Raw genomic sequence first — 26,285 nt, 5'->3', positions numbered from 1 at the left:
AATTTGATATTATTTCACTGGGTGTGCTGATGAAACTTGTAACTTCTGCTAAATGCACAGCCTGTCTTTTTATACCAACCTATACCAACAAAACTGTTTAAGGACCTGTGGCCTACACTTGGGCCTACTGTACTTTTATATTAATTTGTCACTAGCCTCAGGATCTGTTCCAAGTTGCAAATGTTCCAAATGTTTCAAGTCTGCAGTGATTAAACCAAAACCTTGACCCCAGTCTACTGAAAAATTATAGGCTGATATCAAACCTATCACTCCATTCTAAAATCCTTGAAAAAGTGGTTTCACAGCAGCTTGTGGATCACCTTGAGAATATCTCTTTGAGCGAATGCAGTCTGCATTTAGAATGCATCATTCCACAGAGACACCTCTTTCTAAAGTAGTAAAAGATCTTCTGCTTGCAATGGATTTGGACACCATTACAGTTCTATTACTGTTAGACCTTAGTGCTGCAATTGATACAGTGGATCATCATATTCTACTTGATAGGCTGAAGAATCATTTTTGGGATTGCTGCGAATGTCCTTGTATGATTGACATCTTATTTAACCAGTTGCTCTCACTGTGTCCGGTATAATAACGGTACCTTACCTCTAACCTTGTTGACATGAAATACAGGTTTCCACATGGGTCCATCTTACACCCTCTGCTTTTCTACATTTATACAGTATCCTTGGGCACATACTGTGGCGTTATGGGATTACTTTTCATTGCTACACTGATGACACTCAGTTGTTCATGCCAACAATTGCTGGTAAACTCATGACTTTCGAGGATTGCCTTGCTTCTGTAAAAAGCTGGATGTCTACCAATTTATTACGTTTAAAATCTGGTAAGACTGAAATGATGGTCCTTGGACCAGTGACATATCGACACCAGTTTGACTAGCAAATGCTTAACCTAAGCTCGTGTGTCATACATCACACTAAAAAAAAGTGAGGAACCTTGGGGTAACTTTTGATCCTATGTTGTCTTTTGAGACATCAGAGAAATCATGAGGACTGCTTTCTTCCACCTTTGTAGCATAGCGAAGATTCATACCATCCTGTCTGTGGCCGATGAGGAAATCCTAATCCATGCATTCGTCTCTTCTACTGCAATGTTCTATTCTCTGGTTTACCACAGTCCAGCATAAGGGTTCTCCAATTGGTTCAATTTACTGCTGCCAGAATTTTGACATGAAGCAGAAAGTTTGACACATTACACCAATTCAACACTGGCTTAATGTCTCTGTGTGGTCAGATTTTAAGGTTCGGTTACTAGCCTATAATCTATTCTCCGTTTCGTATGGTTATCATACTGGCATATTACAACCCCATTTCCAATGACGTTGGGACGTTGTATAAAATGTAAATAAAAACAGAATACAATGATTTGCAAATCCTCTTCAACCTATATTCAATTGAATACACCACAAAGACAAGATATTTAATGTTCAAACTGATAAACTTTGTTGTTTTTGTGCAAATATTTGCTCATTTTGAAATGGATGCCTGCAACACATTTCAAAAAACTAGGACGGGGCAACAAAAGACTGGGAAAGTTGATGAATGCTCAAAGACCACCTAATTGGAAACAGGTGAGTATCATGATTGGGTATAAAAGGAGCATCCCCAAAAGGCTCAGCCATTCACAAGCAACGATGGGGTGAGGATCACCACTTTGTGAACAACTGAGTGTAAAAATAGTCCAACAGTTTAAGAACGTTTCTCAGTGTTCAACTGAAAGGAATTTAAGGATTCCATGATATACAGTCCATAATATAATCAGAAGATTCAGAGAATCTGGAGAACTTTCTATCCGTAAGCGGCAAGGCCGAAAACCAACATTGAATGCCCGTGACCTTTGATCCCTCAGGCGGCACTGCATTAAAAACCGACATCATTGTGTAAAGGATCTTACCGCGTGGACTCAGGAACATGTCAGAAAATCACTGTCAGCTAACACAGTTCATCGCTACATCTACAAGTGCAAGTTAAAACTCTACCATGCAAAGCAAAAGCCGTACATCAACAACATCCAGAAACACCGCCGCCTTCTCTGGGCCAAAGCTCATTTCAAATGGACAGCCGCAAAGTGGAAAAGTGTGCTGTGGTCTGACATTTCAAATTGTTTTTGGAAATCATGGACATCGTGTCCTCCGACCAAAAGAGGAACAATACCATACAGACTGTTACCAGCACAAAGTTCAAAAGCTAGCATCTGTGATGGTATAGGGGTGTGTTAGTGCCCATGACATGGGCAAACTTACACATCTGTGATTGCACCAATAATTCTGAAAGGTACATCCAGGTTTTGGAGCAACACATGCTGCCATCCAAGCAACATCTTTTTCAGGGACGTCCCTGCTTATTTCAGCAAGACAATGCCAAGCCACATCTGGCATGTGTTACAACAGCGTGGCTTCATAGTAAAAGAGTGCGGGTACTAGACTGGCCTGCCTGCAGTCCAGACCTGTCACCCGTTGAAAATGTGTGCCGCATCATGAAGCGCAAAATATGACAATGGAGACCCTGGACTGTTGAATAACTGAAGTCGTACATCAAGCAAGAATGGGAAAGAATTCCACCTACAAACCTTCAACAATTAGTGTCCTCAGTTCCCAAACGCTTACTGAGTGTTGTTAGAAGGAAAGGTGATGTAACACAGTGGTAAACATACCACTGTTGCAGCTTTTTTGAAACATGTTGCAGGCATCCATTTCAAAATGAGCAAATATTTGCACAAAAACAAGTTTATCAGTTTGAACATTAAATATCTTGTCTTTGTGGTGTATTCAATTGAATATAGGTTGAAGAGGATTTGCAAATCATTGTATTCTGTTTTTATTTACATTTTACACAACGTCCCAACTTCACTGGAATTGGGGTTGTAAGAAACTATGATTCCTTTCCTTTTAATTCATCTTAGTAGTAACGGCACAGGTTTCAGCCTCACTTCATCTAAGTTCGGGGTCTGTTAGTGAAGCTCAGAGCTAGCTGCCAGCAACCAACTTGGTATTCTCTTTGCTTCCCTGTCGATTTAATCAAGTGAAGTCATACTTTAGGTGCAGTTATTTCTGGCTGACTGATTCTGCTCTTTTTCTCTCTGTCTGAGGCACTGAAGTGATCTCCGGAAGATCACTGCTATGCACACCAGGGCGCCGGACTGACCACAAGATGCCCTGGCTGAAGCTGATGCAGTGGCCCGTGGACCACCTTGCTGAGGGTGACCTCTCTGAGTTACTGCAGTGTGCTTTTGGAATGCAGTCTTTCATGAAAGCAGCTTTTACTAAAGTGAAACTGATGAGGCAATGGATGGATGCTGACCCTGCACCACAGAGTGCCGGACTTATCTCACGTGCCCTGCCCATGGCACCAATGACTGCATGCTCACCTCAATAATGCACTTTGTTTATAATGCTATTCAGTTTTTTCTGTTTCCTGTTTCTTCACTTTGGTAAAACTTTGTAAAAACCTTATAACTGTTAGATTGATAAGCAGCGGGTCTCACTATGAGTCTGGTCTGCTTGAGGTTTCTTCCTCAATATCATCAGAGGGAGATTTTCCTTACCGCTGTCACCTGTGTGCTTGCTCAGAGGAGTTGGTAAGGTTAGACCTTACTCAATTGAAGCGACTTGAGGCAGCTTTGTTGTGATATGGCGCTGTATAAATAAAATAAATTGAATTGAAATAAAAAAAAAAAAAAAAAAAAAAACACCTGAAGCCTAAGTCACAATTTGGAAAATGGTGTCCTGTGTCCACAGACGAAATGAAAACATTTCTGATGCTTATTATTGGGATGGGCCTGGTACAGCACCAACATTGACACAATTATTGGTCGACAGATGAATTACTAGAACCTCCATTCTTCCAAACAGATTCCTGCTGATCTTGTCGTTATTTCATCTGAACGACAACAGCCAGTATGTATCATGGGGACAGGATGGCCACAATCTAATCTTCATGCTGCAACCAGTGTATGAGATATTGAAACAGAAATTCATGTCTCTCTACACACCTTGTGAACATCTGGCTCTGGATGAGGGTATGATTGCCTGGAGGGGTAACCTGTCGTTCAGAGTCTACATGCTGCAAAAGCCAGACAAATTCAGAGTGAAGCTGTTTATGCTGTGTGATTCCTCCAACGGCTATTGCACACAGTTCGAGATATACCAGAGGGACCAGGGCATTCCAACTTTAGCAAAAGGGAAGATATATGACCTTGTGATGAGACTGATGAGTCTGTATCTCGACAAAGGTCACAAACTCTTTGTCCACAATTACTATACATCACCCATCCTTTTCCAGAATCTGCAGAAGAGAAGGACTAGTGCATGTGGTACCCTGAGGCTGAATCAGAGAGGTGTCCCAAATGAGCTGTAAACCACTAAACTTTGGAAAGGAGAGCACATCGAGTTGGAGAATGGAACGATGCAGCTGCTGAAATTGCACAATAGGAAGGAGGTCTGTGTGTGCACAATGATTCACGGTGCCAATTTCATTGCTGTTGCTGGCAGGACTGCCTGACAGGGGAGCTGATAAAGCGTCTAAGTCCAGCTTGTATTATCGATTACAAGTATATGGGTGCTGTTATCAGGCACAACCCGATGGTGTCCTATCTCACTTTCAATAGGACCCTCAAGTGGTAGAAGAAGGTCTTTTTCCACCTCTTGATGATAACAGTGCTGAATGCATACCTCCTCTATAATGAGCACTGCAAGAAGCTTGGAAGGAAGCCTGTGCTTCATTGGGTTTTCCATCGGGAGGTGGTGAAAGCACTGGTGCGGGACACCGACGCTACGCCGATTCATGCTTTGAATCCATGAGATGTGAAACATCTGACAGGTCGCCATTTCCCCAACATTAAAGTGAGGGAGGAGCAGAAAACCAACAACCCTCAGCGAACATGTGTCTTGTGTTCAACAACAAAGGGAAAGAGGAAAGCTGCTGGGGATGGACGAACAACTCATCGATCCAGTTATGAGTGTGTTCCATGTAATGTTGGGCTGTGCATTGATCCATGCTTCAGGTTATTCTACACAAACAAGGAATATAAACTCTCCTACCAGCAGCTTATGGAGAGGAGTGCTGCCAGAGACAATGATACCGACTGATCCAGTTGTCGGTTTGGATTTGATTCCAAACCCCCAACAGCCCTTTTCACGGCCACCCAAATCCACAAAAGTATTGCAAACTCCTTTCACATTAGATAAATAGTTGGAACATAACATCAGTCATACTCCAGGATGGTATCTTTGACGGGGTAAGTCATATTCTTCTATATATGCATGGCGGCTCTCCTTTTTCACCGTATCATGGTATTATTGTATGAGCGTGAGGAATAACCACTGTTGCATTCTACATGGATCTTCTGTTAATTTACTATGACCTTCATATGGGTATTGTGTGTTACAGAGGGGTGGAAAGTCTTTTTTTCACTGCACAAGCATTTCACATACATGTAATACAGCCTGTCACACGACCAGGCTGGGGAAGCTTGACATGCTGGCATAGAGAAGGTGGCCTACTGATAGACACTGTCACAGCACTAGGGTTAACTATACTTCATTTTCTGGCCAAACCATCACCCCTTCTTCCTCTGTTACAAATATAGGGGTCAAGTTTGACCCCCATCTGTCATTTGATACACGTCCACTACCTCTATAAAATTGCATTCCTCCCTCTCAGGATCATAGCCAGACTCTGCCCCTCCTCTCCCTCCATGATGCTGAAAGGCAGTTCCACACCTTTGTCTAATCCAGGCTGGACTAATGTAATGCACTCCTTATCTGGATCCATGGTAGGAGCCTTCAAAAGCTTCAACTAATCCAAAACAGTGCTGCCAAGATCCTGATGAGGGTGCGGAAATATGAACATATCACACCAATCCTCAGGACACTTCACGGGCTCTCCATTCACCTCAGCATTGAGTATCTTAAAGAATTCCTCACAACACAATCCACAACAAAACACCTCCACTCCACTCACCATCTCTGCCCCCCCCGAGGACCAACTTTATACAATGGGATGATTGAACAAACTGATCAGTTAAGGATTGAAATAATTTGTCAGGTGTCAAATATCGCTTAATCCATCAGTCCATACATGTTGGATTTGGGGCTCTGATGGACAGATAACACCACATTTCCAATGGCAATGCAAAGCATCCCATTCTGGATTTGAGCGGGATTCACCTAGGTCTGAACACAAATGTTGACAGAATCCAGCTCGCTGGGGGATCATGGCATTATACTTCCTCACTATGTTGTTGCGCTGAGAGCATCTTCTCACTGTGCCAGCTTTCAGTGGGGCTGCAACAGTGAGGACAGCAAATAATGTTATTTCTCTGCAGCACCTTCTTACCAAGAGAATCTGGCATGTGGACTTCAACACTGAGATAACAACACAGCTGCGCTGTCCTTTTCTTCAGTCTGGCCTTGGCTAAATGTACAGTTGCGCTGCATGTTGCTGCTTCAGGAACTGTCCTTTCTCCCCTCATGCTGAATTCAAACCCCTCGCAGGACCTTGGCCAATCAGAAGACCAGTCTGAAGCGTCAGACAGCCAGAGGATATGAATACAGAAGTAACAAACAAATACAGGATAAAATGGTAAATAAACATGCAAGCACTGGGAAAGCTCTCCACCTGATGTCCGCTCAAAGTTTTGAGCATGGACAAAATTTCCAACAGATTTGCCATACATCAGCTGACAAGGAACACATTTAAAAAATGAGAAAAGTTGTACAGAACAAAAACAAACACAAACAGGTATCCAAAAGTCATATCAGTTCCTCATATTTTTCCTTGATCCGCCGTCATGTGACAGGTGCTTCAGAATCCAATGGACATCAACCTTGTTTGACTTTTATTTTGGACACCAAGCATTCAGCGTGATCAAACTATTCCATTTTTAATCCTATTAGCTCAAACAATAATTTGCAACATTCTTTGTCAAAAATGTTGCAACTTTAACTTTTGACCCTTGTAGAAACTGAAATTGACCTTTGTCAAGATTTTAGTTGTTTTTACTCTATAACATTCACTCACAGATAACCCAAACTAACTAGTTTTCCAATTCTTTATGATCAACCCTGGTTATATCTGCCACCTCGGGGTGGTCACTGTCCATTTTATTGTGTCGGCCATGGTATAATGACACTGGATTGTGTTTAGTCCCCTTAAGCGGCATAGAAATCCTGCTTGGCCCATGGACTATAATCAACTCCTATCGATTTTGCTTTACTCTCTTCTCCTGTCCTTTTTCTTCGAACTGAAAGGAAATTCCCAATAAATCCTGAAAGAAACAGATTACAGTAAAAGAGATATATCTCACAGTACCTGCAAACTTCTTGAATCCCTTTTTAAACTCTTCCAACGCCTCTTGGTGCTCTGCTCTTGAGACAAAATGATGGAGATGCACTTTAGATTTCAGACACCCGTCTCTGGGCTTAGAGAGACAGCAGTAGACTCACAGTGTGGACAGAGTGACCTGGGTGACGGAAGGGAGGTGGGTAAGGGTGTACAGCGTGTCGTGGGTGAGGTGAGGCACTGTGCCGCAGCGTGTGTACAATAAACATCCCGGTACTTCCACAGAATACTGGCCCGTCCTGCCGAGCCCCTTCAGGACACCCAGACGACTTCTTCCCTGAACCACATGGGTGAGCTCCATCTTAATCCTGCCAGCAGCCATACTGTCAAAGTGTCACTAAACCGCGAGCCGCAAGTGACCTAAATCAGCCAATAAGTTAGCTTAGCTCCTCACGTGTCACGGTTTCGTTTCAACTTTTTCGGCGGTCTTACAGATTTATTGTTACTACGGGAAACACAGAAAGAACAGTAACATATCGGTACGCGTGCTTATTTAACACTTTCGTATATTTGTTAGTTTAATTAGAGTTCCTTCGCTTACCTATTTTAAAAGAAAATCGAGTAGAACTACGAGTCGCGGGATGATGTCGTCATCAGCGGCGACACTTGGAAAACTATATTATTAATTTATTTTTCTTAGCACGATGCGTAATATTGCTTTCTCGTAAATTTCTATTTTAGATTTTGTGTCGTAGGCATAGCAACATCGTTGCTATGGTTAATAAAGAGACGCCTGAGTTACGCGTAAAGTTTATTGGGAAATGTAGTCCTTAAACGCTGTTTTGTGTGGATACAAAGATAATTTAACACATTACCCAGAATCCACCGTGGTTCTGTGATATCGGTTTGAAAGTTTGTGCTGTTTATTTCCAGAGAGCCAGAAGATGATTCTAAAATTCTGAAGGGATTTACATTAATACTGGAGTTGAATGCAACTGATGATGACTTTCCCAACGCAAACGCGATTTAGCTGTAAGGGGTCCAGGAAAGGTAAAACATCAGAATGTGCAGTAAGTCTTCATGTAAAAGTAAGATTGTACATGTATGTAGAAGAGCACTTAGAGAGCACAGTCAAAGGAGTTAAAAAAGCCACAGGTGATCGATCTCTTCTGGCGATCCATGAGATATCATCGCCCAGTGCCTTGATCATTACTTCAAGGTCAGCGCCAACAAAGAAGTACAATGCATATCGCAGCACTTCACTTTTTCCACATTTTGTTGTTACAGCCTTATTCCAAAATGAAGTAAATTAATGTTTCCTTCAAATTTTATTTAATTGTGCACATTTATTAAAAATAAAATACTAAAAAATCGCATGTACTTTCATGAGTGTTCACACCCATTGCTCAGTACTTTGTTGATGCACCTTTGGCAGCAGTTACAGCCTCAAGTCTTTTTGAATACGATGTCATAAGCTTGTGACAGTCATTCTCAGCTGTCATTCCAGTGTTCGTGGTCATCACCACAATTTGGTTCTGGGTGATCCCAAGGGGATTAAGATTCTGGTGTCCTGGAATAGGTGCATGGATGCTCACAAAATACACAACAAACTGTTACTGTCACTGTTTATGTGTTGTCTGTCCTGGTATGTTGTATCGTGGGTGTTCTGCCTCTTTTGTTATGTGGGCCGCTGAAGAGGAGGTACTGCTGGCCCACCACCACCAGAGGGCGCCCTGCTTGGAGTGCGGGCTCCAAGCACGAGAGGGCGCCAGACCCAGAAGAAGTGACAGCTGTCACTCGTCACACCAGCCGTCACTCATTTACACCACTACATAAGCCGGACTGCAACTCCACCTCCCCGCCGAGAAATCAACTACCGAAGAGGTAATATTCTCTGCTGTGATTATTCATTATTATAACAGTGTTCTGTGTGCAGCCGTGTTCCTGCGGGCTCTATCTGAAGCTGGGTTTGCGGATAGTGGGAGTGCAACGGTCCTCGCCTCTCACTCCATCCAGGGAAGAGACTAGCGGGAGCTGCACGGGTGAAAGTGTTTCTGGAGGTGGAGGTTTCCCCTCCTAACTGAGTGCAGACTGTGGATTACTGAGTGTGCGAATTCACACTCATCCATCCTGTCTTTGTTTTCTGCCAGCAGTACCAGGGTCGACAGCCGAAGACAGAGGCCACCCGGGGACTCGGGACTTGGCGGCTCCGGTGTTCTTCAGGCCATTGGTGGTGGAAGCCGTGTGGGACGCGGCTCATCTCTCGTCGGGGGTCTTCTATCTTCGAGCCTGCCCACACGTCACCTGGTGTTAATTGTCTATTCATATCTTGTGTGTTTAGTTGTGTGTTGTCACAACATTAAATTGTTACTTATTGGCTTATTCATTGTCCGTTCCTTTGCGCCCCCTGTTGTGGGTCCGTGCTACGACACCTTCCCAACATCTTTGATGTTACACATATTACATCACCTTACTGTTATTATGGTCACCACTCATTTTTTGTTCTTGTCTGTCTCTTGTGTTCTTTTCATGTTCAGCTCATCTTGATAGAAATTGTATGTTAGCGCTGAATAAAATGTTATAGGCAGATCAAGAAGAGCATGTGAAGGGTAACACATGCACACCACATTCACCCACGCACTACGTTATCTGTCTTGCAAGATTAAACTGCATATACATACATACATATATATATATATATATATATATATATATATATATATATATATATATATATATACATACATATACGAGTACATACACACACACACACACATTATATATATATACACTCAACAAAAATATAAACGCAACACTTTTGGTTTTGCTCCCATTTTGTATGAGATGAACTCAAAGATCTAAAACTTTTTCCACATACACAATATCACCATTTCCCTCAAATACTGTGCACAAACCAGTCTAAATCTGTGATAGTGAGCACTTCTCCTTTGCTGAGATAATCCATCCCACCTCACAGGTGTGCCATACCAAGATGCTGATTAGACACAATGATTAGTGCACAGGTGTGCCTTAGACTGCCCACAATAAAAGGCCACTCTGAAAGGTGCAGTTTTGTTTTATTGGGGGGGGGGGGGGGGGCACCAGTCAGTATCTGGTGTGACCACCATTTGCCTCATGCAGTGCAACACATCTCCTTCGCATCATCCGTGAAGAGAACACCTCTCCAACGTGCCAAACCCCAGCGAATGTGAGCATTTGCCTACTCAAGTCGGTTACGACGACGAACTGGAGTCAGGTCGAGACCCCGATGAGGACGACGAGCATGCAGATGAGCTTCCCTGAGACGATTTCTGACAGTTTGTGCAGAAATTCTTTGGTTATGCAAACCGATTGTTCCAGCAGCTGTCCGAGTGGCTGGTCTCAGACGATCTTGGAGGTGAACATGCTGGATGTGGAGGTCCTGGGCTGGTGTGGTTACACGTGGTCTGCGGTTGTGAGGCTGGTTGGATGTACTGCCAATTTCTCTGAAACGCCTTTGGAGACGGCTTATGGTAGAGACATGAACATTCAATACACGAGCAACAGCTCTGGTTGACATTCCTACTGTCAGCATGCCAATTGCACGCTCCCTCAAATCTTGCGACATCTGTGGCATTGTGCTGTGTGATAAAACTGCACCTTTCAGAGTGGCCTTTTATTGTGGGCAGTCTAAGGCACACCTGTGCACTAATCATGGTGTCTAATCAGCATCTTGGTATGGCACACCTGTGAGGTGGGATGGATTATCTCAGCAAAGGAGAAGTGCTCACTATCACAGATTTCGACTGGTTTGTGAACAATATTTGAGGGAAATGGTGATATTGTGTATGTGGAAAAAGTTTTAGATCTTTGAGTTCATCTCATACAAAATGGGAGCAAAAGCAAAAGTGTTGCGTTTATATTTTTGTTGAGTATATATATATATATATATATAAGAAAATAAGTATTTGAACACCCTGCGATTTTGCAAGTTCTCCCACTTAGAAATCATGGAGGGGTCTGAAATTTTCATCTTAGGTGCATGTCCACTGTGAGAGACATAATGTAAAAAAAATCCGGAAATCACATTGTATGATTTTTTAATAATTTATTTGTATGTTACTGCTGCAAATAAGTATTTGAACACCTACTAACCAGCAAGAATTCTGGCTCTCACAGACCTGTTAATTTTTCTTTAAGAAGCCCTCTCATTCTGCACTCTTTACCAGTATTAATTGCACCTGTTTGAACTTGTTCCCTGTATAAAAGACATCTGTTCACACACCCAATCAATCACACTCCAACCTGTCCACTATAGCCAAGACCAAAGAGCTGTCTAAGGACACCAGGGACAAAACTGTAGACCTGCACAAGACTGGGATGGACTACAGGACAACAGGCAAGCAGCTTGGTAGAAGTCAACAACTGTTATGATTATTTATTAGAAAGTGGAAGAAACACAAGATGACTGTCAGTCTCCCTCAGTCTGGGATTCCATGCAAGATCTCACTTGGTGGGGTAAGGATGATTCTGAGAAAGCTCAGAACTACACAGGAGGACCTGGTCAATGACCTGAAGAGAGCTGGGACCACAGTCACAAAGATTACATTAGTAACACATGATGCTGTCATGGTTTAAAATCCTGCAGGGCAGCAAGGTCCCCCTGCTCAAGCCAGCACATGTCCAGGCCTGTTTCAAGTTCACCAGTGATGATCTGGATGATCCAGAGGAGGCATGGGAGGAGGTCATGTGCAGGGATGAGATTTTTCCGGGGATCCACGGATTTCCGCGGAATTGAGAGTCCCGGGGGTTGATTTTGTGAAACGTCCAAATCCGTTGAGAAAATTTAGGGGGGGGGGGGGGGGGGGTAAGAATGCAAAAAAAAATTAATGCCAGGAGTACCTTTGTTTAATAAAATTGTCATCTATTCAGAACACTGACTGGTCTTTGTTTGTTATCGCCGACGCAGCAAGTTCGATCAGTCCGTCAGTCAGCCGAACGCGGAAGTAACGCTGTGCTGATCAGTGACCAGTATGAAGTAGGTGCACAATGAGCATGTAGTGTAAGGGAGGTAACTGTGTAGTCTTTCAACTTCCAATATTCAGTAGTTTTCCCTCCAACAAATCATAAAAACTGAGACGTATCGAAACACAGTTGAAGCTATTACTTACGCACGTTTTCATTGGTTATTACAAAGCTTATGACAAATCAGCGCAAAGGTTATATATGCGTTTCTCCCGCCCTTTCCTTTCTCCCGCCCTTACATGTATGTTTGTTGACAAATGTGCCTGCTGAAAGTGGAGAATGCTGGAAATCAAGTAAGTCTAGTTAGGAAAAAATATTTTGGTCACAAAAATACACATGTACAGTAGATGGTCTTAGTAAGGGTTTACAGTTTGAATTATAGATATGAACACCTGGCATTTATAGTAGTTTTTAATATCATTGTAGTGCAATTTACATGTTTTAAAACAGCAAAAATGCTTTGGCTTCAGGACCCCCTGGCCAGGGCTCCGCCCTGGACCCGCCGGGGCCTGCAGCCCCTGGACTCTGGCTTATTTTCCTCTGAAAATCGAATTTGCCAATCTCATCCCTGCATGTGGTCAGATGAGACCAGAATAGAGCTTTTTAGAATCAACCCCACTTACCATCAAATCAAATCAATTTTATTTATATAGCGCCAAATCACAACAAACAGTTGCCCCAAGGCGCTTGTAAGGAAAAGCCATACAATAATTACCGAAAAACCCCAACGGTCAAAACGACCCCCTGTGAGCAAGCACTTGGCGACAGTGGGAAGGAAAAACTCCCTTTTAACAGTAAGAAATCTCCAGCAGAACCAGGCTCAGGGAGGGGCAGTCTTCTGCTGGGACTGGTTGGGGCTGAGGTGAGAGAATCAGGAAAAAGACATGCTGTGGAAGAGAGCAGAGATCAGTTACTAATGATTAAATGCAGAGTGGTGCATACAGAGCAAAAAGAGAAAGAAACACTCAGTGCATCATGGGAACCCCCCAGCAGTCTAAGTCTATAGCAGCATAACTAAGGGATGGTTCAGGGTCACCTGATCCAGCCCTAACTATAAGCTTTAGCAAGAAGGAAAGTTTTAAGCCTAATCTTAAAAGTAGAGAGGGTGTCTGTCTCCCTGATCTGAATTGGGAGCTGGTTCCACAGGAGAGGAGCCTGAAAGCTGAAGGCTCTGCCATGTTCATCCTACCATGTTTAGATGATGAGAACAACCCCAAGAAAACCCCATCCCAACCATGAAGCATGGGGGTGGAAACATCATACTCTGGGGGTGCTCTTCTGCAAAGGGGACAGGACGACTGCACCGTATTGAAGGGAGGATGGATGGGGTCATGTATTGCGAGATTTCGGCAAACAACCTCCTTCCCTCAGTAAGAGCATTGAAGATGGGTCATGGCTGGGTCTTCCACCATGACAATGACCCCAAACACACAGACAGGGCAATTAAGGAGGGGCTCCGTAAGAAGCATTTCAAGGTCCTGGAGTGGCCTGGCCAGTCTCCAGACCTGAACTCAATAGAAAATCTTTGGAGGGAGCTGAAAGTCCAAACCTGAAAGATTTGGAGAAGATCTGTATGGAGGAGTGGACCAAAATCCCTGCTGCAATGTGTGCAAACCTGGTAAAAAAACTACAGGAAACGTTTGACCTCTGTAATTGCAACAAAAAAAAAGCTACTGTATGAAATATTAACATTGATTTTCACAGGTGTTCAAATACTTATTTGCAGCAGTAACATACAAATAAATTATTTTTAAAAATCATACATTGTGATTTCCTGATTTTTTTTTTTTTTTAGATTATGTCTCTCACAGTGGACATGCACCTAAGATGAAAAGTTCAGATTTTTCAACTTGGGGAGGAGGGCAACGCAACGCGATATTGTGCCACAAACGCACCAGTCGCTCAAAATCACTTCATTCGGGTCGCTTCATTCGCATCCATCGCGTCGCATTGCGTGGCTTGAACTTTTGTGGTGCCACAACGCGTCCTTCCATAGGGATTACATGGCAACCTGTCGCTGCCATTGCTCACGTGTCGTCCGGTGTGAACGCGGCATAAGGCTTAAGATGCTTTAAACCACTTTAAATGTTTCAGAATGGTTTAAAAAAATCAAGATGGCGATGTTACGGACAGCTGCCTGCCATGGTCGTCCTCATCATCATGTCTTTTAACCACTTTTACAATATTTTTTTCTTCCTCTACTTTCTTTTACTTAATAGTTTTTAATAATTTATTGGCCAGTGAATACATGCTGCTTCACTTGTTATTTATCATTTCCCTGGTGTTTGGAGTACTTTTCCTGAACCAGTTCCTGGCCATGGCAGAGTATCGCTAGGACTCCTTTGTTTAGTGGTCTAGTGGTTAAGCGTTGGGCTTGAGACCAGAGGATCCAGCCTGACCGGAAAAATAACTAAGGGCCCTTGGGCAAGGTCCTTAATCCCCTAGTTGCTCCTGGTGTGTAGTGGGCGCCTTGCATGACAGCAGCCTGACATCGGGGTGAATGCGAGGCATTGATGTGTAAAGCACTTTGAGCGTCTGATGCAGATGGAAAAGCACTACATAAATGCAGTCCATTTACCTTTTTTTTTTTTTTTTATTTTACACAAGTGATAAGCTGTGTAAAATAAGCACAGTAGCCTGAACGGGGAAAGACATGATATCACTAAACAACTGCGGCGGAGATACCAGGCCTGTAGAGTCGGGAGGACATGGCAAAGGAAGAGGAGATATCAGCCGCATCTTCCTTCCATTGTGATGGGGAACAGAAGATCGTTGGCGAACAAAGTGCACAAATTAATATTACTTGTGATGAGTGACAGTGTGTTTCTTGAAGGCTTAGTCTTGTGCTTCACAGAGACATGGCTGCAGGACAACATACTGGAGTGAGTTTACCCGGCTTTCAGTTGGTGTGAGTGGACCGGAGCTACGGTGACAGTGGCAAAAAGAAAGGCAGGGGAGTCGTTGTCTACGTGAACAACAAGTGGTGCAATCCCGGACACATTACGGTGAAGAAGCGTGTGCGTAAACCAGACACTGAGCTGTTGGCAGTGAGTCTTCATCCTTATTATTTGCCGAGGGAGGTTTCCCACACCATTGTCCTTACTGTTTACATCCCACCGGCAGCAGACACATCGCAGGCCAGTAATGTTATTACTACCTCTGTGACCGCGAGGCTGCAGACGCTGCACCCAAGTATTTTCACTGCCATCTCTGGGAATTTTAACCAACCCTTTCAAAATCCCTTCCCACTTTCAAGCAGTTTGTTGATTGTAAGACAGTAGACCTGTTGTGTGCTAATGTCAAGAAAGCATACAGTGCCACAGCCCTCCCCCCACTCGTCAAAGCGGACCATAATCTAGTCTATTTAGTGCCACTTTATATCCCTGCAGTTCAGCAGCAACCTGTGATCACCAGAATGGTACATAGGTAGTAAAAGGACGCAGAAGACAGTCTTCGTGGATGTTTTGAGGTGACTGACTGGGGTGTGCTCTGTGATGCGCAGGGAGAGGATATTAAAAGCATTACGGACTGCATCACAGATTATATCAACTTCTGTACAGACAATATCTTCCCAACCAAGACTCTGCGCCATTACCCCAGTGATAAACCGTGGGTGACAAAGGACATCAAGGCAACACTGAACAGGAAGAAGGCTGCATTCAGGAATGGAGACAGAGAGGAGCTGAAGAGGCTGCAGCTTGAACTGAGGAAGAAGATCACAGAGGGGAAAGACAGTTACAGGAAGAAGCTGGAGAGCAAGCTCCAGCAGAACAACATGAGGGAGGTGTGAAGTGGGATGAGACCCATCACTGATCATGGTAAGAAGGCGGACCAGATGATGGAAGGAGCCCTACATGTGGCCATTGAGCTAAATCTGTTCTTCAACAGGTTTGACAACATGAACTCTGCCCACCCTTCCCCCAGCCCCTCTCATTGCTCCCCCACCCTGTGCACTCACCTCACACCCCAATTATTACCACCCCCTTTTTTACCAACCTACCCCCGCTTCCCTTCCTTCACTACTCCTTCATTCTCCTCGAGACCTCCCATCACCATCACTGCTGAGGATCTGATCTGCTGAGGATTTAGTCACCTGTTTCCAGGAAAGGCTTTAGGTCCTGATGGCCTCAGCCCAAGAGTGGTGAAAGGATGTGCTATCCAGCTCTGTGGGATTTTCCAGCACATCTTCAACTTGAGCCTGAGCCAGATGGTCCTGAGCAGTGAAAAACCTTATACCTGGTCTCTGTGCCCAGGAAGAAGAACCGCAACACACTTAATGACTACAGACGTGTGGCCCTAACATCACATGTTATGAATTCACTTAAGAGGCTCATACAAAGGCACATCCATACATTCGAATCATCGATGGACCCCCTGCAGTTTGCGTAGCAGCCGAACAAGAGAGTGGAGGATGCCATCATCTTCATGTTGCACACAGCTTATTCTCACCTGGAGGAGGCAGGCAGCACTGTGAGAGTCATGTTGTTTGACTTCTCCAGAGTGTTCACTACTATCCAGCCCAACTTACTCAGTGATAAACTACGTGACATTAAGGTGAAGGCTCCACTGGTGGCTTAGATTACAGACTACCTCACAGGCCACCCACAGTATGTGAGGCTTCAGGACATTACATCAGACACCATCAAGAGCACCACAGGGGACGGTCCTCCTATCTCCCTTCCTGTTCACACTCTACACCTCAGACTTCAGGGTCTGGTCACAGTCTTGCCACCTGCAAAAGTTTTTGGATGACTCTGCCATTGTGGACTGCATTGGCAGTGACCAGAAGGCTGAGTACAGGAATGTGGTGAACAGGTTTGTAGAGTGGTGTAGATTCAACCACCTGCAAACCGACTCAACAAGCTCATCAGGAGAGTTGGTTCTGTCCTGAGGGTTGAGCTGGAGTCTGTAGTGGAGGTGTCATAGAGGAGGATGTTGGGGAAATTGCTTAGCATCCTGGACAACACCTCCTCATATTCTCACTGCATTCTGCTGCTGTGAATTTTAATTCATTTATCTGCATCTGTGTGAGCCTTAGGAGTGGTTAGCTTATCCATTATTGGTTAGCTCATGTCTGCTTGGCTACATTTTTGAATTTCTTAGTGCACAAAGTACACTACTTATTATACTTGACACCCTCCGTAAATCCTGTGTGATGTTGGACGATAGGGTGGCTCTCTTAGAGAGCCGTGTCCATAAGTTAGAGCAGCTTCTTAGCGCAGTGGAGTTAGATGTTACAGGCACTCCAGATGAGGTTAGTGTTGGGCCGGCTAGCGAGCCCATTAGCATCAGCTTAGAAACGCCGGCTGTGGAGGACGGCTTTCGGACTGTGGCTAGGCGGAGGAAGTACCGTAGGGCTTGGTGCCCGGTCGTGGCACCCCGATCACACTCGCCAGTGCGAACTGTGAATCGGTTCTCCCCCTTGGATTTACCAGATGTGAATTCTCTGAGCCTACGAGTGACTTCCACTCCTGTCTCCAGGCCGAAACACCGGACTTTAGTGATAGGGGATTCTATCACCCGCAAAGTCAGGTTACAGATGCCGGCTGACGTTAAATGTATTCCTGGGGCCAGAGCTCCCGACACTGCATCTCATCTTAGGGTGCTGACGCTGCAGAAGGGAAGACAGACGAAGGAACATGACATGAGATATAGTCACATAGTTATTCACGTTGGCACCAATGATATCAGGATGAAGCACTCAGAGGTCACAAAAATGGACATAGAGAGGACTTGTGACCTTGCCAGAAAGATGTGTCGGCATTGATTAATAGTCTCTGGTCCCCTCCCCTCCCGGGGTACTGATGAGGCGTTTAGCAGGCTGACATCATTAAATAAGTGGCTGGCGCAGTTTTGTAGACAGCAAGGCTTTAGCTTTATTGATAACTGGCCTTCGTTCTGGGACCACCGTGGCTTGCTGATGCCGGACGGCCTCCACCCTACTGGGGAAGGCGCCGCCATCTTGTCTGCGAACATAGATAGAGCTCTACAGGGAGGGTAACATTAGAAATCTACAGCAGGCCACGGAGTAGGTGATTAGAGACCCTGCAAGGCTTATGACAAATGTGGGTGTGGAATCCATTAGCGTAGCAGGAAATTTAGTGCAAAAAATCCACTATGGTGATAGTGCAGTTTATTTGCCAGGGAGGGAATTTCAGCAAGTTCAGACTGTGGCCTGCTTCCGTAGTCGTGTCCATAAAAATCATAGAGGGATATGCTTTCCAAATTTAATACCTATTACTATATCGGATGATGTTGAAATTGAGGATGGCCCAGTGGTTGTTCCAGCAATAGCAAAGATTTTGTGTCTGCATCTTATATATGCTACTCTGGAACCACCCCTAAACCCAAACAGTTCAACTGTCAACCCCACTGAGGTCCTTAGACTGGGTCTCATTAACATAAGATCACTGTCCTCAAAATCATTGTTGATCAATGATCTAATTATTGATCATCACTATGTGAAACCTGGCTTAAAGCTACAGCTGTCCTCCCCTTAAATGAGGCCTGCCCACCAGCATATACATTTAGTCACGTCCCTCATGATGCGAAGCAAGGCGGGGGTGTTGCTCTTATTTATAAATCTAGGTTTAGCTTATTAGCTGTTGGGGGTTACAAATATCACTCATTTGAGCATCTGATTCTGAATAAAAATCAGTCGTATTACTTTGTCACTGTATATAGGCCTCCTGGCCCATATTCTGAATTCTTAGATGAATTTGGTGCGTTCATCTCTAACTTGTCAACTAGTGTAGATAACATTCTGATCATTGGTGACTTTAACGTTCATATAAATAAGCCTTCTGATCCCCTCTGCAAATCATTTATGGAAATTGTGGATGCATTAGGATTTCGGCAATGCATTCGGGATTCAACGCACATTAGTGGAAATACCCTGGATCTGGTTCTCACACGTGGAATTGCTGTCACGAATATTGACATCATGCCTCTTACATCAGTGGTGTCTGATCACTCACTTGTTAAGTTTACAGTTTCGCTGCCGTGTTTAGTGGAACAACAACCTTATACGAGGTCTGTGAGAAAACTATCCGACCTGTTTATTTTATGCAAAAAATATATGGATTTGATTCATATGTTTTTATGTCAGCCAAGCTTGAACCTTCGTGCGCATGCATGAGTTTTTTCACGCCTGTCGGTTGCGTCATTCGCCTGTGGGCAGGCTTTGAGTGAGCACTGGTCCACCCCTCTCGTCGTTTTTTCATTGCGAGGAAATGGCGGAATGATTTGGGCTTTGTTCCATCAGAGTTTTTTCAGAAACTGTTAGAGACAGGCAGCTGGAAACCATTTGGAAAATTCATTTGGCTTTCGGTGAAAATTATATGGGCTTCACAGAGATTAAGGAGTGTTACTACCGCTTTAAGGACAGCCCACAATGGCGCACGGCGCGCCGCGCTCCGAGCCGTGATGGACAGGCAGAAACGACCATTTCATTTCTAAACGGATGGCTGTATGGATCCGAGACCATCGTGTGTAATTTCTCTGGTTATCACAACAGCTGGACATCAGCCATTTTCCGGCAGATTTCACTTTTAACAAGAGATTTTGTCATGGAAAGCCGCGCGGGGGCTTCGCGCGTCACGACGGATTCGCTGATGGAGCGAGACAAAGAACACCTATCTCGCCTATCTCGGCTTTCAGTGGCTTACCAGTCGAGTGAGTATAAGAGAAATTGTGGAGAGCTGGGCATGTCCCAACTTGTCCTCTGACACTCCAAAACGGAGGTGTTCTTTCCATGACAAAATCTCTTGTTAAAAGTGAAATCTGCCGTAAAATGGCTGATGTCCAGCTCTTGTGATAACCAGAGAAATTGCGCACGATGGTGTCGGATCCATACAGCCATCCGTTTAGAAATGAAATGGTCGTTTCTGCCTGTCGATCGCAGCTCGGAGCGCGGCACGCCGTGCGCCATTGTGGGCCGTCCTTAAAGCGGTAGTAACACTCCTTAATCTCTGTGAAGCCCATATAATTTTCACCGAAAGCCAAATGAATTTTCCGAATGGTTTCCAGCTGCTTGTCTCTAACAGTTTCTGAAAAAATTCTGATGGAACAAAGCCCAAATCATTCCGCCATTTCCTTGCAATGAAAAAACGACGAGAGGGATGGACCAGTGCTCACTTAAAGCCTGCCCACAGACGAATGACGCAACCGACAGGCGTGAAAAAACTCACGCATGCGCACGAAGGTTCAGCTTGGCTGACGTAAAAACATATGAATCAAATCCATATATTTTTTGCATAAAATAAAAAGGTCGGATACTTTTCTAACAGACCTCGTATATCTTTACGGCGATGCATCAACTCCTCAACTAAGACTGAACTCGAAGCTAGACTGCTTAGCTTCACATTTGACAAATGCCCAGTCAGTAGACAGACTTGTAGATAGTTTAAACTCAGTGCTCAAAACTACACTCGACATGATTGCACCACCTGTGTTAAAACCGCGCTCCCCCAAATCACAGTCACCTTGGTTCAATGATTATCTGCGTGACCTCAAGCATAAAGCAAGAGGTCAAGAACGGAAATGGCGTCGTTCAAAATTCGAACTATTTCACCTTGCGTGGCGTGATGCTATCTTAGACTATAAGCATGCATTATTGGCTACAAAGCGGACTTACTACTCTGATTTGATGAACAAAAACAAGCATAACTCAAAGTTCTTGTTCAACACGGTGGCAACACTTTTGCATGGACAACCACCTGTAGTTTGCTCTCCTTTTACAGCACAAAATTTCCTGAATTACTTTGGGAAGAAAATAGAAGACATCAGGTTAAACATATCCTGGCATGCCTTAATCCAGCCACTACACCCTGCTATTGATGTGGGCGCCACTACTGAGGTATTACCTAGATTTACAGAATTTGACAGTATCTCACTAGGCATGCTGACAAAACTCGTAATCCTATACCAACAAAACTGTTTAAGGACCTGTGGCCCACTCTTGGGCCGACTGTGCTGGAAATTATTAATCTTTCTTTAACTTCTGGATCTGTTCCTAAATGTTTCAGATCTGCAGTGATTAAACCATTGCTTAAGAAACCTAATCTTGACCCTAGTGTATTAACAAACTATCGGCCGATATCAAATCTATCATTTTTCTCTAAAATTCTGGAAAAAGTGGTGTCACTGAGAATAATCTCTTTGAGCCACTGCAGTCTGCTTTTAGAAAATATCATTGTCATGGAAAGCCGCGCGGGGGCTTCGCGCGTCACGACGGATTCGCAGATGGAGCGAGACAAAGAACACCTATCTCGCCTATCTCGGTTTTCAGTGGCTTACCAGTCGAGTGAGTATAAGAGAAATTGTGGAGAGCTGGGCATGTCCCAACTTGTCCTCTGACACTCCAAAACGGAGGTGTTCTTTCCATGACAAAATCTCTTGTTAAAAGTGAAATCTGCCGTAAAATGGCTGATGTCCAGCTCTTGTTATAACCAGAGAAATTGCGCACGATGGTGTCGGATTCATACAGCCATCCGTTTAGAAATGAAATGGTCATTTCTGCCTGTCGATCGCAGCTCGGAGCGCGGCACGCCGTGCGCCATTGTGGGCCGTCCTTAAAGCGGTAGTAACACTCCTTAATCTCTGTGAAGCCCATATAATTTTCACCGAAAGCCAAATGAATTTTCTGAATGGTTTCCAGCTGCTTGTCTCTAACAGTTTCTGAAAAAATTCTGATGGAACAAAGCCCAAATCATTCCGCCATTTCCTTGCAATGAAAAAACGACGAGAGGGATGGACCAGTGCTCACTCAAAGCCTGCCCACAGACGAATGACGCAACCGACAGGCGTGAAAAAACTCACGCATGCGCACAAAGGTTCAGCTTGGCTGACGTAAAAACATATGAATCAAATCCATATATTTTTTGCATAAAATAAAAAGGTCGGATACTTTCTAACAGACCTCGTATATCTTTACGGCGATGCATCAACTCCTCAACTAAGACTGAACTCGAAGCTAGACTGCTTAGCTTCACATTTGACAAATGCCCAGTCAGTAGACAGACTTGTAGATAGTTTAAACTCAGTGCTCAAAACTACACTCGACATGATTGCACCACCTGTGTTAAAACCGCGCTCCCCCAAATCACAGTCACCTTGGTTCAATGATTATCTGCGTGACCTCAAGCATAAAGCAAGAGGTCAAGAACGGAAATGGCGTCGTTCAAAATTCGAAGTATTTCACCTTGCGTGGCGTGATGCTATCTTAGACTATAAGCATGCATTATTGGCTACAAAGCGGACTTACTACTCTGATTTGATGAACAAAAACAAGCATAACTCAAAGTTCTTGTTCAACACGGTGGCAACACTTTTGCATGGACAACCACCTGTAGTTTGCTCTCCTTTTACAGCACAAAATTTCCTGAATTACTTTGGGAAGAAAATAGAAGACATCAGGTTAAACATATCCTGGCATGCCTTAATCCAGCCACTACACCCTGCTATTGATGTGGGCGCCACTACTGAGGTATTACCTAGATTTACAGAATTTGACAGTATCTCACTAGGCATGCTGACAAAACTCGTAATCCTATACCAACAAAACTGTTTAAGGACCTGTGGCCCACTCTTGGGCCGACTGTGCTGGAAATTATTAATCTTTCTTTAACTTCTGGATCTGTTCCTAAATGTTTCAGATCTGCAGTGATTAAACCATTGCTTAAGAAACCTAATCTTGACCCTAGTGTATTAACAAACTATCGGCCGATATCAAATCTATCATTTTTCTCTAAAATTCTGGAAAAAGTGGTGTCACTGAGAATAATCTCTTTGAGCCACTGCAGTCTGCTTTTAGAAAATATCATTCCACAGAGACGGCTCTCACTAAAGTGGTGAATGATCTTCTGCTTACAATGGATTCGGACACCACTACTGTTCTGTTGCTGTTAGATCTCAGTGCTGCATTTGATACAGTGGATCATCATATTCTACTTGATAGGCTGGAAAATCATTTTGGGATTACTGGGAGTGCCCTTGCATGGCTGGCGTCATACTTGACCAGTCGTTCTCACTGTGTTTTGTACAGTAACACTACCTCTAACCTTAGTGACATGAAATTTGGGGTTCCACAGGGGTCTGTCTTAGGCCCCCTGCTTTTCTCCCTTTATACAGCACCCCTTGGGCACATATTGCGGCATTTTGGGATTACCTTTCACTGCTATGCAGATGATACTCAGTTATACATGCCAATAATTGCTGGTAATCTCATTCACATAAAATCCTTAGAAGATTGCCTTGTAGCAGTGAGAAGTTGGATGTCTAGAAACGTCCTACTTTTAAACTCTGATAAGACTGAAATGATGGTTCTTGGTCCAGTGAGACATCGGCATCAATTTGACCAGTTAACGCTCAGCCTCGGCTCGTATGTCATACATCACACTGACAAAGTGAGGAATCTTGGGGTAATTTTTGATCCTTCGTTATCCTTTGGCCTCCACATTAGAAATATTACTAGGACTGCTTTCTTCCACCTGCGAAATATAGCGAAGATTCGTCCCATCCGGTCTATGGCTGATGCTGAGACCCTAATCCATGCATTTATCTGTTCTAGATTGGACTACTGCAATGTTCTATTTTCTGGTTTACTGCAGTCTAGCATTAGGGGTCTCCAATTGGTTCAAAATGCTGCAGCCAGACTTTTGACACGAAGCAGAAAGTTCAACCACATTACACCCATTTTGGCATCCTTCACTGGCTTCCTGTCCCAGTGAGATCAGATTTTAAGGTTCTGCTACTAACCTATAAAATTATTCATGGACTGGCACCCTCCTACCTAGCTGACCTAATTAAACCTTACGTACCGGCCCGGGCTTTACGTTCTCAGGGTGCAGGACTACTTTGTGTCCCTAAGGTGAATAAGAAGTCTGTGGGTCACAGAGCTTTCTCTTATCATGCCCCTGTTCTGTGGAATGATCTCCCTGCATCAATAAAACAGTCAGATTCTGTGGAGACTTTCAAGTCCAGACTTAAGACGCACTTATTTTCCCTTTCATATGGCTAGTATACTGGTACAGTTTTGTTTTACGCGTTTTACTCTTTTAATTTATTTTATTAGTAATTGGAGCGGGCTGCGGCCTCAACTTTACCTGAATTCTGGGTCTTTTAGTGAAGTTTAGGGCTAGCGGCCGGCGATCACCTTAGTATTTCTCTGTTTTTCTTGTTGTTTAATGCTGACAAATTATACAGTATTTATTGTCTTTCTGATGCCTGATTCTGTTTTTTCTCTCTGTTTAAGGTGCAGCTCCATCCAGAGATGGGAGTTGTGTTCGTGTTGGCGATCCTCCTGTCCTGTGCACCAACAGCATTTCTTGTATATTCGTCCGTGAATTGTTCTGTAATTTATGTTTTGTAGCATGGCCCAAGCAGAGGGTCACCCCTTTGAGTCTGGTCTGCTTGAGGTTTCGTCCTCAGAGGGAGTTTTTCCTTACCACTGTTGCTCTGGAGGTTGGTAAGGTTAGACCTTACCTGTGTGAAGTGCTTTGAGGCAACTCTGTTGTGATTTGGCGCTAAATAAATTGAAAATAAATTGAAATTGTTTGGAGGCTCATGCACATGGCACATGCATGAATCGGTCAGGGCCTGTCAGAGCGCAGTCTGGGTGTTCGGCCCTCCCCAGTTCTTGTTTCCTGCCAGATGTGGAATGTTTTATTTTATTTATTTATTTTTGACATTCTGCCTGATTCGGCTTTGCTCGTGCACATTCTTACTAAGTGTGATGGGGGTATTAACATTCTTGTTTTCTTCATCTCCAGCAAGTGGAAATGGCTTCTGAGTTTGCTGTGTCTGAAGTCTTCTCTAGCAAGAAAACAAAATCAAGAACAAACAGCATGTCTGCACCATTACAATGTTCTGACCAGCTAATATATCATGACTCACACAGTGAAGGTGGGTCAGCCAATTTGAAATGCTGAAGTGTTCCTAGGAAAGGGGTCATTTATTGTGATACACACTTAGTGTTTGGGATGTTGCTCCTTGCAGCTCGGGCTGTTTTAGATGATTGGATGAACAGTAAATTGCAGCTGGATTTGGAGATGGATGAAGACCTAACCTCCTCCGCTGTCAACAACAGCGCTGCTCCACTGATTAGTTCTCAGCCCACTACGCTGGATGACAACAACTTTAAAGGTATCAGGCCAGAATTTTTTAAATGTATTATTTATTTATTTTAGTCTGAGGCTGATTATATTGGTCTTGACCATCTTAAAACCTTTCTGACCACAAAAAGAACTTAGAGACTTCTTTTTGTCAATGTAGTTATGTAGAGTGATGAAAACAATGGTTAAGTACAACTAGGTAATAGTACCTGTGGGCATGAAGGTACTAAAAGCTGGACAATCTGACACTGACAATAACCTGTTCATTCATAATTATTAGCAGCATTATTAGCTGTGCAGGTCTCAAAATTCTGGGTCTGTTAGTGAAGCACAGGGAGAGCTGCCGGCAGCCACCTTAGTAATTTCTCTGCTTTCCTGTTGAATTAATGCCTTAGGTGCAGTTATTTCTGGCCGACTGCTTCTGCTGTTTTTCTCTCTGTTGGGTATTTTCTCCTCCAAACATTCTTAAAACCTTTAACAAGACAGAGTCAAAAAACACCAGTGAGACAGAAAGTCAAATTTAGCTCGCGAGGAGTGCAAACAGTCCGTACACGTAGTACCACTGAAAGCACTAAGGACTGTTGCGCATGCTCACTCTTTTTATTAGGAGAAAGCCCTACCCACATTGTGAAACTTGTCCTGGGGGGGGGGGGGGAGCGCGAGACAAGTTTCTTCCCGTAAAACAAACACATACGTCAATAAGTGCAGCTGCGTGGAAAAACAGTTCCTTTGTTTAATCATATCGTTGAAGGTCAGCACATCTCGTTCTTGCAGGCTCCTCTGTTTGCACTTATCATCTGTTCTGCAAAAGCTTGGAGTGTCCTGTTTAAAACAGTAAGCATTTGTACAGCATAAGGTCAAAATA

General features: G+C 43.9%; 2 protein-coding genes across 3 annotated transcripts in view; one reads left to right on the top strand and one right to left on the bottom strand.

Annotated features, from left to right (window-relative positions):
* Nucleotides 1-8,041, bottom strand: part of qtrt2 (queuine tRNA-ribosyltransferase accessory subunit 2) — a 63,615-nt gene extending 55,574 nt beyond the window's left edge. For both annotated transcript variants that reach the window (XR_004560477.1, XM_034169421.1), the window contains exons 1-3: nucleotides 7,906-8,041; nucleotides 7,469-7,694; nucleotides 7,335-7,390 (exon numbers count right to left, since the gene is read on the bottom strand). Coding sequence is in view for 1 of the 2 variants with exons in the window: in XM_034169421.1 (XP_034025312.1) it covers nucleotides 7,335-7,390; nucleotides 7,469-7,686 (274 nt within the window). In the remaining variant the exon portion in view is untranslated. The remainder of the gene's footprint in view (nucleotides 1-7,334; nucleotides 7,391-7,468; nucleotides 7,695-7,905) is intronic.
* Nucleotides 8,042-8,237: 196 nt separating this feature from the next.
* Nucleotides 8,238-26,285, top strand: part of ccdc191 (coiled-coil domain containing 191) — an 88,494-nt gene continuing 70,446 nt past the window's right edge. Inside the window, 3 exon segments of the mRNA XM_034169419.1 lie at nucleotides 8,238-8,374; nucleotides 25,079-25,211; nucleotides 25,305-25,451. Coding sequence (XP_034025310.1) covers nucleotides 8,294-8,374; nucleotides 25,079-25,211; nucleotides 25,305-25,451 — 361 coding nt within the window. The 5' untranslated portion in view covers nucleotides 8,238-8,293.

The sequence above is a fragment of the Thalassophryne amazonica genome, chromosome 1 (assembly GCF_902500255.1).
Source record: "Thalassophryne amazonica chromosome 1, fThaAma1.1, whole genome shotgun sequence".
NCBI lineage: Eukaryota > Metazoa > Chordata > Actinopteri > Batrachoidiformes > Batrachoididae > Thalassophryne > Thalassophryne amazonica.
The sequence above is the reverse complement of the archived record's forward strand: the minus strand, read 5'-3'. Positions and strand labels throughout refer to the sequence as shown.